This window comes from Myotis brandtii, unplaced genomic scaffold, assembly GCF_000412655.1.
Source record: "Myotis brandtii unplaced genomic scaffold, ASM41265v1 scaffold68, whole genome shotgun sequence".
Classification (NCBI taxonomy): domain Eukaryota; kingdom Metazoa; phylum Chordata; class Mammalia; order Chiroptera; family Vespertilionidae; genus Myotis; species Myotis brandtii.
Window position 1 is genome coordinate 1020414 of NW_005370657.1, and position 13791 is coordinate 1034204.

The 13791-nt window shown below is 57.2% G+C and overlaps 1 protein-coding gene across 1 annotated transcript; it reads right to left on the reverse strand.

The window, feature by feature from the left end:
* Positions 1-1031: 1031 nt before the first annotated feature.
* On the reverse strand, positions 1032-12388 carry SLC27A4 (solute carrier family 27 (fatty acid transporter), member 4). The gene is made up of 12 exons (XM_014529414.1): positions 12183-12388; positions 10022-10416; positions 8652-8810; positions 6874-6943; positions 6678-6769; positions 5486-5595; positions 5025-5234; positions 4739-4865; positions 3989-4126; positions 3633-3797; positions 3388-3534; positions 1032-1873 (listed from the first exon to the last, which is right to left on the reverse strand). The coding sequence occupies exons 1-12, from the start codon at positions 12341-12343 to the stop codon at positions 1716-1718; spliced, it is 1932 nt and encodes a 643-aa protein (XP_014384900.1). The 5' UTR covers positions 12344-12388; the 3' UTR covers positions 1032-1715.
* Between the last annotated feature and the right edge of the window lie 1403 nt (positions 12389-13791).

Below are 13791 nucleotides of genomic sequence, written 5' to 3' on the forward strand. Positions count from 1 at the left end.
TGGCGGGTGGGATGAGGGGAGGACTCAATCCCTGCTTCCTACTTGCCTGGGCTGAGGGCCTGGAGGGATTCTGCAGTCTCTGTACGCCCCCTGCTGGTCACACTAGGGCACTGCAGCCATGCCTGCCACAGCCCACACGCCCCCTCCCCCCGCCCAACACCACTTAGCATCGCTTTCCAAAGAGCCAACTGCCACCCGGCCCCCACCATTTGCCCCCAAGAGAAGCACCAGACTCCTCTTCAAAGGTCACTTCCCCAGGAGGCAACCCATATTCTCCTGGCCACCCTCCCTCTGCACTGTCAGCTGCTGGCCTAGGGTGTGGCCCATAGCCGGCTCCGCAGGCATGTGCGGAATGGGAGTGCTCTGGCTTCGCTGTTGTCTTCTGCACCCGGAGGTGGGTGGAGCAGTGGGAAGGGCCCCCTGGCCTGTGGTTTACATTCCAGCCCCCACTACTTGCTATGTGACCTCAGCCAAGTGACACAGTGAAGACAAAAACCAGGGATGCAGGGCCTAATGCCCTGGGCTGGGTCGGACTCCTTTCCCATCAGGCCTTGCGTTTCTAGCCTGGGTGTAACTCCAGCGATGGGGCCAAGGGCATTGCTGACTCCGTAGCCCCAGTAAGACTGCTCCGGGGAGCTTTCCTGAACTCTGCTAGAGCTGGTTAGGCAACCCTGCTCTGCCTGGGCAGGGCCTGCAAACCCCTGGGGAAACGCACCCCAGGAAAAGGGAACAGAATGAGCAAAGGTCTGGAGGTGGGACCCTGCTCTGGGTTAGGTTTTCTCTTTCCAAGGCTCTGAGCAGCCCTTTCCTCATAATGGGTACCTTCAGTTCTCTGAGTCCTCCTTATTCCATTTCACTGATAAGACAGTCACTTGCCCAAGACTCAGGTGGGAGCTGAAATGTGGGGCTGTAGCATCTCACCTGCCCTAAGTCCAAATGAGTGAATAGAGGGTGACTGAGAGAAGGGGCCAGAGGGGCAGCAGGTGGGGCCTGAGTAGGCTGGGGTGAGCTCAGGTGGCATGCACACAGGCTGGGGGGAGTCAAGGCAGAGTTTATTGGCCCTTGAGTGCCCCCATCCCTCCTCTCAAAGCCAGGTCAGGACTGAGATGGAGGTGACATGGACAGACCCAGACAGAAAGGCCCTGCCTGAGGGACAGCCAGGCAGCCACCCACCAGGGAGAGGGTAGGAGGGAGGGTGTGCAGTCGGGCGGCCTGCTGCAGGTCGGGGTCCTCTCCCACCCTCCTGGAGGCGCAGGCAGAGCGGAGTCTCACGCTAGAGCAGCGGCCAGGCAGGATCCTCTTCGACCAGCTGATCCACGGGCACTTCTGCCTCTGCCCACTCTACTGGCTTCCTGAGTCTGGGGGCTATGCCCTGATCCCATTTACACACTCCATGGCTCTCTGAGGAGCACTTGGCGACCCTCACCTCCCCCTGACCTGGCCAAGACATCATCCTGAGGGGCCCAGTCAGTCTCAGCCTGGAGCCCTGCCCGGCCTCGAAGACATACAGGGACATGAGGCTTTCACAGAAAGCCTGGGGGAGGGGGAGGCGGCAGTGAGTCACTTGGCAGTTTGAAGGGGGAGGCGGCCAGCACCTCACAGTTGAGGTGCTGGGCCCTGCTTGCTTTGGTCTGGCGTAACCCAGGACCCTTCTGGGGTGTGAGCTGAGGCTCTGGATCCAGTATCTGCTGGCCCTGAGAGGGACTCAGGGCAAATCACAGCTTCTCCTCGCCAGCCTGGATTCGGGTGTAGGCCTCTTGGTCCAGCGGTAGGTAGCGGCCCTTCCGGGCATCCAGGTAGAACAGCGGGTCTTTCACGGCGGCAGGGTTAAAGCCCTCCTTCCGCAGCTCTGTCTTCTGTAACTTAAACGTCCCTGAGGGAGCAGATGACGGGGAAGGAGAGTCAGAGGGTGCAGGCAGGGGCTGAGCTCCCGGGAACCCACCCACCAGAGTTGAAGATGCACAGAGGAAGACCGGAGACACAGGAAAGGGCACAGGTGGGGCGGCAGATCCCTTTAGAGTTTGCAGAGAAGGCTCCATCCACTCTGTGACGTCCGTCCTGTTTCTCAGAGAAGCTCTGCATCACCCACCCCCTTTTTACAAAAGGGGAAACTGAGACCCAAATAGGGACGCTATCTGTCCACAGCCACATACTGAGTGACGGAGAGGGAGCAGAACTTGGGTCTCTGTGATGGCTCCTTTGAGCTGAGCACCGCCCAGGTACAGGTGCAATGGCATTTAATCTGCTCATCAACCCGCGTGTCCATCCGTAGTCTACGGATTCTAAGATGCACGTTTCAGATTTTAACATCTCTGAAATAGTGTAAGTGGCAGCCACTTTTTTACTAGTATCAAGCAGGGCTGACATGATGACCATGTGGGAGGTGGCCAGGCAAGTGAGACCGGAGGCTGAGCAGCCAGGGAAGGGCCAAGAAGTGGGGAGAGTCAGGGCAGGGCAGCAGGGACCGAGGAGAGCAGGGTGGGGGTCTGGCCATGGACTTCCTGCCCACCAGGTAACTCCTGAGTCGTCAGTGTACCAACGACAGAGGAATGGCACCACCCTGTCACGTGACCGTAGACCCACACTCATCTCTTCCCTGGATGGTGACCACGCACTCATTTCCCCACGACCCGCCCTGGCTGCCTGCTACCCTCCCACTCTCCATGCAGCAGCAAGAGGGCTTTGTACAACACGAATCTGACCAGCTACTACCCTGCTCAAACAATTCTGTGGCTCCCTACTGCCCCCACCCCAGCCCACAAGGCTCTGTGCTTCCAGCCCTGCTAGCCTCTCTTCCCCCGCTCATGCCACTGCCCACCCCTCTCACTGACTCCAACTTTGGGGGCCTCCTTTTACTCCTCTAGTGTCCAAGGTCTTCCTGCCTCAGGCTTCACACTTGCTGTTCCCAGAGCCCAGAATGCCTCCCACACTCATACAGTCCTCCCTCTCATTCAGGTCTCAGCTTAAACGTCGCCTCCTCAGGGAAGCTTCCTAGTCCTCCGAAACCCCTTCATTCACTTTTCTGTCAGTCTGATCTGAATTCCGTTCTTAATCTTGGAATTCCTTGTCCTAGGGCTGTCTCCGTTATTGCCCTAGAAGCTCCAAGAAAGCACAGGTCCTGTCAGAAGCCGTTACCTATGCCCCCCAAGGCCTAGCACAGTGCCTAGCACATAGTTGGTACTCAATTAACATTTCTTCCATTAGTGAATGAATGAACCTTCTCTCTCTGAAGACTCCATCTGCTCACTTGTACACAGGGAGGTCAGTTTATCAACTACCTGGCTAAGCTAAGGGTGAAGTTCAAGTGACAGCCACCCAGGTCTCTCAAGAAGGAACCGGAAGGAGCCTAGGCCTGCAACTGCACGTTGGACAGGGGAGGAGACAGACCTGTTTTGTGAAGCTCAGGCATGAGGCGCAGGAAGATGGGACGGGCATAGAGGGGCAGCTCTTTCTCCAGCAGCTGTGCAAAGTGCTCCAGGTCGCAGCTGCCAGTGGGGTTGGCCACAGCAGCCATTCCGGCTCGGCCCTCGGTTCCTGGGGGTAGTGGAGTGAACCGTGAGCGGCTGGCAGTGCCGCCTGGTGGCACCTCCCCACACATACCTGGTATCTCCCACCAGCCCATACAAAGATACCTGGCACCTCGACCCCATATACTGCCACATCGGCCATGTCTAGCAGGCGGCTAAGTGTGCCCTCCACCTCCGTGGTGGACACATTCTCGCCTTTCCAGCGGAACGTGTCCCCCGTGCGGTCTCGGAAATACAGGTAGCCCAGCTCATCCATCACCAGTACATCACCTAGGAAGGGGGTGTGAGATAGGGCTTAGGCCAGGTAGTCCTTGCTGGATTCCAAGGATTTGCTTGGCTGTAGGGGATGGGATTGGGGGAGTCCTGGGGAAGTCTCCTCTGAAGGTGGGAAAACCTCTTCATCTCTCTCCATCCCTACCCTCTGATGGGGCTGTGAAGGGCTAGGGAGAGGTGCCACTCACCGGTGAGGTAAGCCTGGTCCCCCTTGCTGAAGACATCTTTGGCGATCTTCTTATTGTTGGCGCCCTGGTTGAGGTAGCCATCGAAGCGCCGCAGGGGGTCCTGCTGGATGATGCGGCCCACCAGCTGGCCAGGCTCACCTGGGGGCGGGAGGGCGGGGCCAGATTTGCCATGGTGGCCTCTTCCACTGGGCTCCCCCACCCCCAAATGCACCCTACATGCTGAGTTGACCTCTGGTCACACTACTTCCCAAAGAAATTCCACCCCTCCCCCCCAGTCCATCCCCCCAGGGCAGGGAGCTTCTCTTGGCAGGCCTGACACAGGTAGGCACTCAGTGATGTCTGGTCACCTGAGCCAATGGAAAGATGAACAAATAGATGAAAGGGTGGCTGAACCCTACACGGACAGTCTGGCCAAAGCAGCCTTCCCTGGGCTCTGACTCAGCTCAAAGAGCTGCATGTTCTGCACCACACGATCCTCCGGGCCACCCCATGAGGCAGTGCTGCCATCAGCCCCATTGCAAGGTGTGGGGACTCGGGCCCAGAGCTAAAGGGCTGAGCTAGGATCATCCCAGGCGGCCTGGACCCAGGGTCCTCAACACAAAAGAGAACAGATGAACTGAGGGAATAAACGACTAAGAGAACTGACTGACGGCCACTGGTCAGAACAGGGTTCCCTCCCACCCATCTGTCCTGTCTTCCTCCTGGGCCAATCCCTCCCCTCTGACCCCCAATTCCAACCCCAGGGCAGACCTGGCTGGCAGGGGAGGCAGACACCATCGGGCCCCCGGATCAGCTCCATGGTGTCCTCGTTGACACGTACCAGCCGGATCGGGTACACGAAGGACAGGATGCGGCTGTTGAAGCCACAGGCTCCCACCTGCAAAGGCCAAGACTTGGGCCTGGGCTCTCCCCATGCGCCCAAACTGGGCCCTGTGTGTGGGGGACACTCCAGCACCCACTCCCTCGCTGGAGCTCTGCCCTCCCTTCGGCTGCCCGTGCCTCCGTGATCCATCCACGTCCCCGGCCTGAGTAGTACCTGGCTGTCAAAGTTGCCCAGGCTGCAGTTGCACTCGGTGGCCCCGTAGAACTCGGCCACCTGGGGGATGTTGAAGCGACCAGAAAATTCGGTCCAGATGGACTGTCGGAGGCCGTTGCCCAGCGCCATGCGCACCTTGTGCCGCTTTTCCACCTCCCGCGGCGGCTGGTTCAGGAGGTAGCGGCACAGTTCGCCGATATACTGCACAATCTGGAGGTGGACGTGGGGTGAGTCTGGGTCTCTGAGGTTGCTCTCACTTCCCGCCTCCCAGCCCCTCAGGGCCCTACCCCTGCTAGCTCTGTCCCTCCCCACCGGGCAATCCTTTTCCTCTCCGGGCCTCAATCTCTCCATCTGTCAATGGACAACTGGCTGCCTCAGCTGTAAGACAGAAGTCCCCGAGTGGGGCTGGTGGGAGGGTCACGAGGGGACAGGGATGGCTCATCTCCTTCCCTCTCACTCACTGTGCAGTTGTACTTGATACAGTCATCCCAGAACCGAGAGGCTGAGAATTTCTTCCGGATAACCACTGTCATGCCATGGAGCAGGCACTGCCCGATTCCCACGATGTTTCCTGAAGGCAGAGTGAGCCCTGGAGGTCAGTGAGGTGGGACACCCTTCCCTCTAGAGCCTCGTCTTACCCAGACCTTTGGTCTCTCTCTTTCCTGTCCTCTCCCTCCAACACTAATGACAATCACTCCCCTAGTCAGACATCTTCCATGGCTTCCCTGTGCCTACTGGATCAATTACACATTCCCCCAGAGCCTGCAGAGCTGGCCCTAAGTTCCCGTTCCTATAACCGTAATGATGCCCTTCAACTGGGGGTGGGGAGTGGGGGGGGAGGGGCAAAGCTAGCCAGCCTGGCTTCTGCACCTCACATCTGCCTGCATTGAATACACTTCTTCCAAGAAGCCTTCCTGGCCAGACCGAGCTCTTCCCTGGAGCTGAGCTCCTGTTCCCTGGCCCTCCCGTACTCACCACGCTACTTCTTGTATCATGGAAGGTGTGCTCCCATCATTCATCCTGCCCCAAACACACACCCAACTCTAAGCACCTTGAGGACAGGAACTATATTTATCCCATCTCTGTCTTCCCTTAAGCTCTTAAGACCAAGCAGCAAGGCCATGTATATCCACGGGAACAAACTGAACAGTCAGATCAGCCCAGGTGCCCTGCGGGACATGGCCATACAAGCAATCAGACTGGTGTGGCCATCTCGTTTTTGTTATTGTTGTTGTTTTTTATTTTATTTTTTGGCCATCCTTGTTCAGAACTCCAGTCAATGGCCACATCTGGATTTGAACCCTGATTTCACTCGAAAGCTCATGTGTTTCAACTGCAACATGCTGCCTGCCAAGAGGGAGTGTTTCTGAGGCCCTAGGGCAGTGATGGCGAACCTATGACACACGTGTCAGAGGTGACACGCGAACTCATTTTTTTGGTTGATTTTTCTTTGTTAAATGGCATTTAAATATATAAAATAAATATCAAAAATATAAGTATTTGTTTTACTATGGTTGCAAATATCAAAAAATTTCTATATGTGACACGGCACCAGAGTTAAGTTAGGGTTTTTCAAAATGCTGACACGCCGAGCTCAAAAGGTTCGCCATCACTGTCCTAGGGGTTCTGGGACGGAGGAGAGGCCCACGTTACCTGCGGAGTGGTAGAGTGGGAGGCAGTCGTAGACAATGTCATCGGGCCGCATGCGAAATCCGTAGTACACCAGGGCAGCCATGCGGTAATACCTGGGAGGGCAGAGGGCGGAGAGCTCAGTGGGCCCCTGGGAAGGCAGAAGGGGAGGCTCCTGGGCCCTGTCACCCCGGCTCTCCCCCCAGGCCCTGTCCCTTACCTGCTGTGCACCACGATGGCAGCTTTGGGCAGCCCCGTGGTGCCCGATGTGTAGATGTAGAAGAGCTTATCTGAAGAAAACAGACACATAAGCATCTGTAAGAGGAGGTAGCACAGGGCTGAGTGCGGAGTCAGACGGACACCCGTGTGTGCACATCATTCAGTGCCCACTCCCATCATACCTCCTCCAGAAGGCTACTCTGATGACCCCAGACACCACTCTCTGCTCTAATGCCTGCATCTGTTCCATCAACAAACGTTTTCTGGGCCCTCATTCTGTGCCAGGCCCAGGGAGACATCAGTGACCAAGAAGAGTACAGGCTCTGCCCTGGTGGAGGTTGCAGCCATGTGAGACAGGCAGGTGCAGACAGGCATTCCAACACTGAGCACAAAGGGAAGCACAGGGCCTGTCGAAGCCCAGTGGCAGCACCTGACCCAGGCTTCAGGGAGGAAAGGTGGCAACAGGGAGGGCTTCCCAAAGGAGGTGATGCCCACCTCAGAGCATGGGGAGGTCTTAGAGCGCGGGGAGGTCTTAGAGCGCGGGGAGGCATGAGCTGCAGGAAGCAGGGTGCTGAGGTCGCTCCTGCACCACTGGCCATTTCTTTTTCCCATCCTGCAGCCCAGTCCAGGGACTGCCACATTAAGGTTTCTGTATGCAGCTCAGCCCCCCAGGCTGGAGGCTCCAGGAGGTCCGGAACACCATGGGGTGACTGCATGTTCCTGTTGACCATCTCCTGCTCGTGTGTGCCTGCTGTGTGCCAGCCTAGGCTGCACACCATGAGGGCAACAGGCTGAACCAGTCTGAGTCCCTGCCCTCAAGTGGCTTACAAAAGCACCAGGAGATAAGATCTGTATATGACAGATTACATGACTATAATGAGGACAATGACCTGTTACTGAGCCCTTCCTGTCACACCCTAGTCTCCCAGTGTATCTCTTTCAATCCTTAGTCACTACACAAAATAGATGCTGTTACCACCCCCAATTTTATGGCTGTAGGAACCCAAGGCTCAGAGGGACAGCTCAGGTGTTCAGGGTCACACAAGGGAAGCAACAGAGCCAGAATATGAACTAGTCCAAGCTCTGAGCCACCAGGAGATATAGCAAGCTCTGGGCTCCAGTATAAAAGAAGAGAGGCAAGAGGGCCTGGGGGGCTGCCTGGAGGCGGGGAGGTGGAGACAGGCAGCCCAGTACAGGGAGGATCACAGCTCAACAGGGGCCTGCACTGAACAGGTGCTGGATGAATATTTAAAGGGCCCCGGGCCCAACTCCAAACAAAATTCAGAAACAGCAGGTTCCTGGGCTCCGCATGACCCTGCACATGTTAGGCATCCAAGAAGGCTTGTTCGACAAATCAGAATCAGATTTTGTGAGCTCCTGTGTACTCAACACCATGCCTAGCACTTTCCTACATACCAGCTCATTGAACCTGCACAGTAACCCCAGAGTTACTGTACCCATTTTCCCAGATGGAAAAGGGAGGTGACACGACTCACTCCAGGTCACACAGCAAGTATGTAGAACACAGGCTCTGGCAATGAGGCCAGTGATCTGTCCTTGGCCACCTAGGGCCCTCTGTGGAGGTAGGGGACTCACCTGTGAAGCCCTTGTCAGGGCGACTGGGGGAGTTACTGTACCCTTTTTCCCAGATGGAAGAGGGAGGTGACATGACTCACTCCAGGTCACACAGCAAGTATGCAGAACACAGGCTCTGGCCATGAGGCCAGTGATCTGTCCTTGGGCACCTTAGGGTCCCTCTGTGGGGGGTGGGGGACTCACCTGTGAAGCCCTTGTCAGGGCGACTGGGCAGGTGCTTGGGGGCATCTTCCAGCAAAGGGTCCAGGTGCTCTGTGCTGGCAGGCACTAGGCTGGGCTCCCACGGACCAGAGCAGAAGAGGCTGATTGAAGGGTCCAAGCTGCCATGGATCTCAAAGACAGCTGCGGGGGAGACAGGGCAGATCAGCAGGCTGGCCAGGAAACCGTGTTCCCAGGAACTCTGCTCATGTCAGGGCTGAGCATGTTGTCCGGGGAGGCTGGCTGGGTAGGCGGAGAGAGAAGCACCCAGGACCTCATAATAAGAAAGATGCTGATAGGAGCAACAGCTTCTATTAGCTGCTGGCTAACTACACAGTGGGCTCTTTATATGCATTCTCCTGCTCACACAACCTAGGACGTAGGTACCAATATCAGCCCATTTTACAGATGAGGAAATTGAGGCTCTGAGAATGAGGGACTTGCTCACAGCTAGAATACGCTGAAGCTGGGAATCGAAGCCAGCTCTATCTCACATGAAGGTTTACTAGTCTGTGGGGGTCTGGTTAGAAGGAAGGAGTGGGGCTCAGAGGCTAGCAGCCCTCCAGCCTCTTCAGACAGCCTTCTCTCAGGCTCCCCCATGCATTACAGATGTCCACCCGCCCTAGGCATGGGCCGGGTCTGGCCCACTTGGCCCCATTTCCTCTGGCTTCCTCTTTTTTTGTCCAAACATCTCCACTCTCCCTGCTGAATCTGTCCTCTTCCCCTTTCAACTTCTCAATAACCTTCCCTGTCCATTACTCCACAAACCACAGCAGCGTGGGGAGAAAGAACAGGAACACTGTGGCCAAGCCCAGATCAAATCTGGGTTCCACCACTTACCAGCTGCATGAGTTCCTCACACCACTATGAACCTCAGTCTCCTCATCTACAAAGCTGATGACAGTCCCTTCCTCAGCAGGCTTTGTGAAGATTAGAGCTGCTCTTGTAAAGTACCATGCTCAGCACCCAGTTAACATACCAGGTAAGCTCTGCAGGACAGCAGAGAATGGACTCTTGTTCCCATTTTACAGATGAAGAAATGAGGCCTAATCAGTCACAAGAATAGTTACCAATTAAATCTGAGGACTCACCTACCACCAACCACTTTGTTAGTGCTTCAGGTGAAGTATTACCTTGAAAACAGTATGAGTAGGTACTACAGTGAGGAAACGGAGGCACAGAGAATTCTGGTCTCTTACTCAGGATCACCAGCTTACCAGTGGCAGAGCCCAGGCCGTCTGATTCTAAGGCTCATGCTCTAAACCTCGGAGCTACACAGCTTCCCCCAGGGCTGGGAGAGGTCTGTGCAAGGTCCCATGAGACTTCCTGCCTGTCCCTGCCTCTTTGGGGCTCACCTGGGGCCATCTCGCTGCCAAAGATGAGGGCCCGGGCCCGGGAGGTGGTCAGGCAGTGGCGCAGGGCGTCCCGCCGCAGGTTCGTGTTGATCAGGGCCGCCTCCACGCCCAGCTTGGCCATGCCCAGCCACAGGCCCACGAACTCATTGCGGTTCTCCATGAAGAGGGCAGCCACGTCGCCGGAGGCCAGGCCCCGCGCTTGCAGGAAGTTGGCCACACTGCTCGAGTAGTCATCCAGCTGGCGGAAGGTCCAGTGTGTGTCTGTACCCTCAAAGATCAGGGCTGTCTTGTTAGGGTGGCGCTGTACCGTAGAGGCAAACAAGATGGGCACTGTCCGCCGCTGCCGCAGGTACCGCCGGACCTTCGCCTTCACCTTCAGGAGCACCAGGCCGCCACTGTGTGGGAGCCAGCGAGGGAGCTGTGACCGCTGAGGCTGGGAGTGGGGGGTCCCTGCACCCCGCCCCAGGGTGCTGCCCCATGGGCCTCAGGCTCCTAAGCCCCATCACTTGCAACACTCCCCTTGCCCAGCACCTGTATGCTGGGCACCGTTACACACACCAGCCTGCTTGTGTCGTACAGGGACCAGGGCAATTACTCCCTCCCCTGTACAGAGGGGGAAATTAAGGCTCTGCCAGCAGATGGCTTGCCCTGGCTTCATAGGTAGAGATTTGAAGCCCAGTCTCTCTGGCTACAGAGTTCAGCCCCTACTGCCATCCCTGTCTACTCTGAGTCCGCTGCTCCGTCAGAGCATTCTGGGCCTCCAGGGCCCAAGTGAAGATCTCTTTCGGGGCCTCCCACAAGGCCATATCATACCTCCCCCCGCATTGCCCAATAAAGGATGAGTTTGCGATTTGTCCAGTCTTCCTCTCTGTGAGCCCAGCAAGGGGAGGGCTCCATCCCAGTCACCACCTTGTCCTCTGGGCCCTGCTCAGTGTCAGGCACAGAGATGTTCAGCAGGTGTTTGTGGAATCGCTGGCCACACCCCACTCTCCTGCCCTGGCCCTGCCACCTCTGACCCCTGAACTGTCCCAGCTTCCCAGCCTCTATGCCCTTGCTGACGCTCTACCCTCTGGCTGGAATCCCTTGATCCCACCACCTTGAGGTATCTCTAAAGAACAACTACTTTGGCCCTAGCCAGTTTGGCTCAGTGGATAGAGCATCAGCCTGCGGACTGAAGGGTCCCGGGTTTGACTCCGGTCAAGGGTACATGCCTGGATCCCCAGTGGGGGGCATGCTGGAAGCAGTCAATCAATGATTCTCTTTCCTCATTGATGTTTCTATCTCCCTCTCCCTCTCCCTGCCTCTCTGAAATCAATAAAAATAAATTTTTCCAAAAAGGAAAGAACTATTTTGCCTCCAGAAGGCCTTCTCCGATTCCCTGAGGCCCTGGCCTAAGCCATCTCTCTCGGCCCCGCTCCCACAGCTCTCCGCTACCACGCTTCCTGCAGTGGCCACTCTATATTTCCTTTTGAAATCCACTCAGACTGACAAATGCTGAGCTGCCTGTTCTGGGTGTGAGTCACTGTGTTGGGCACTGGGACACTACTGTGAGCAAGACAGCCAGGGTCTCTGCCCACACAGCCCTGCCAGCTTAGGGATTTACTGTGTCCCCTAAGTCTCTCTCAGACCAGTCCAAGCTTGGCCCGGGACTGGGTCTGCCTTGCTCCTCTCTGGGCTCCAGAGCCTCACACCTGGCACAGAGGAGGCCACAGCAGGTGTTTCTGGCCCAGGACATCCCTATGGAGCACACCTGACATTCTCAGGGGAGCAGGTTTTCCCCGATATCTGACTCGGGGCCCTCTCAGACTCATGCCAACCCAAGGACAGGCCCTTTCCCACCGGGTTCCTGTTACAAACTACAGACCCCTTTCAGACGTCTCCTCAACACCTCTCCCTAACTGAGTGTTCCATGCTATGCCCCGGGCCCCCAAGTTGGCCCCAGGCTAAGGAGCACCAAGTTAGGGAGATTCCCCAGGAGGAGACTGTGACCTTGGAGATGGAGGTACTAGTGCCAGGGAAAGAGTGTGGAGAAGAGGCTGCTGCTTTGGGGCCCAGCTACCCTGTGCTGGTAGAGGCCCCGGGTCTGTTCTGTGGAAATTTTGTGGACGAGGAGCCCAGAGAGGTATGGGAGACTCCAGGAAGGGCTAAACCGGGTACTCACAAAACATCGCGCCTGATGGTCTTGATGAAGATCCGGACGAAGCGCCAGCCGCCAGACCCCAGATAGAGGAGCAGCAGGGAAAACGCCACCTGAGTCCAGGGCAGTTTCAGCACCAGCTTGGAGAATAGCAACACTCCCAGGAGAGACGCCCCGAGCAGCATCGTGGCCTGTGAGCACAGGGTAGTCAGTGGATTCAAATGTCCAAAGTTCTCCACTTCCTGGCCCGGTCAGCCAGGCCACTATGATCCCATGGGTCAACCTGTAGTGTGTCTTGGCAATACAGAGTGAGGTGGCCGCTGACGGGTTCCCTTTCCAGGGCTGCCTGGAAGGGGCAGGCTAGAGGCACTGGAGGAGAGGTGAGGCATTCCAGAAGTGACAGGCAGGAGGCTAGGTGCTAGCGCCCTTGTCCCATCTCTGCCCATAATTCTCCGAGTGACCTTGGGCAAGTCCCTTTCCTACTTTAGGACTTAGTTTCCCTCTCTGAGCAATGGGTGTAGTGGGACCTGCTCTCAGAAACCTTTCCCGCCAAAATAGGACAGTCCACTCTCCGACATCTAGGGTCCCTAACCAAAATGGCTTGGAGAGGGGTGCTAACGTAAGCACCTCTGGCTCGACTCCATACACAAAGACCTAGGCAGGTTGTGTGGATGACCAGGCCAAGCCACAACACCCAGAGGGGCAGCTTCCTGGGAAGGGGCCCTAGCCCGGTCCCTGCCCAGAGGCTCCGGCAGCGCCATGCCTCTGCTGGCCCATAGGGGGCGACAGAGCAAACGGGGTAGAGTCCGGAGGTGCCTGAGAGGTGATCGCCCAAAAGGAAAAGATGATTGAGAGGAAGAGGGCCTTGAAGGCACCGCCACACACACACTCAGCAAGCCACTCGGATGAATACTGAGGGATTGGGCTCAGGGGGAGGAGAAAACCTGGCTGGGCTGAGATTAGAGCGCTTGGGTTCTATTCCTGGCTCTTCACGGATCTGCTCAAGAGGGCGGCAGGTAGGGCTGAGTTTTCCTTCAGGTCCTATTCCTGGGGAGGGGGTGAAGGTCACGGCCGTCATGGAGCCGGAGAGCCTCCGAGCCGGAATGAGGACATGGTCTGGACCACAGGGAGCCCTTACAGACCACCTCCCGCTCCTTCACGCGGAAAGAAAAAGCCGGTAGTACCGAACTCGTAGCGACCCCAACTCCAAAGCCAGGATCTATCTCCAAGGTCCTCAGACCTCTGGCCTTCCAGAGCCGCCGGAGCCAAGGGTAGGAGCCCGTCCCGGAAGGCTGGGAGATGGAATGTGGAGAGAAGAGGATGCCTAGTGCCTCGGGCCCCGATCCCAGGTCGGTCACTGCATACAGCCCTGGCCCCTAAAGAGCCAGGGTAGCAGCAGAGCGGCCGGCAAGGAGACAGCAGCAGGGCGCGCCCCTCACCCGAGGCCGGCACCGTCACACCTGCCTCCGACGGGCCGGGCACATTCCCCCGCCCAGGGACCCACTCGCCTGGTCTGTGGGCAGGCAAGGAGACAGCAGCAGGGCGCGCCCCTCACCCGAGGCCGGCACCGTCACACCTGCCTCCGACGGGCCGGGCACATTCCCCCGCCCAGGGACCCACTCGCCTGGTCTGT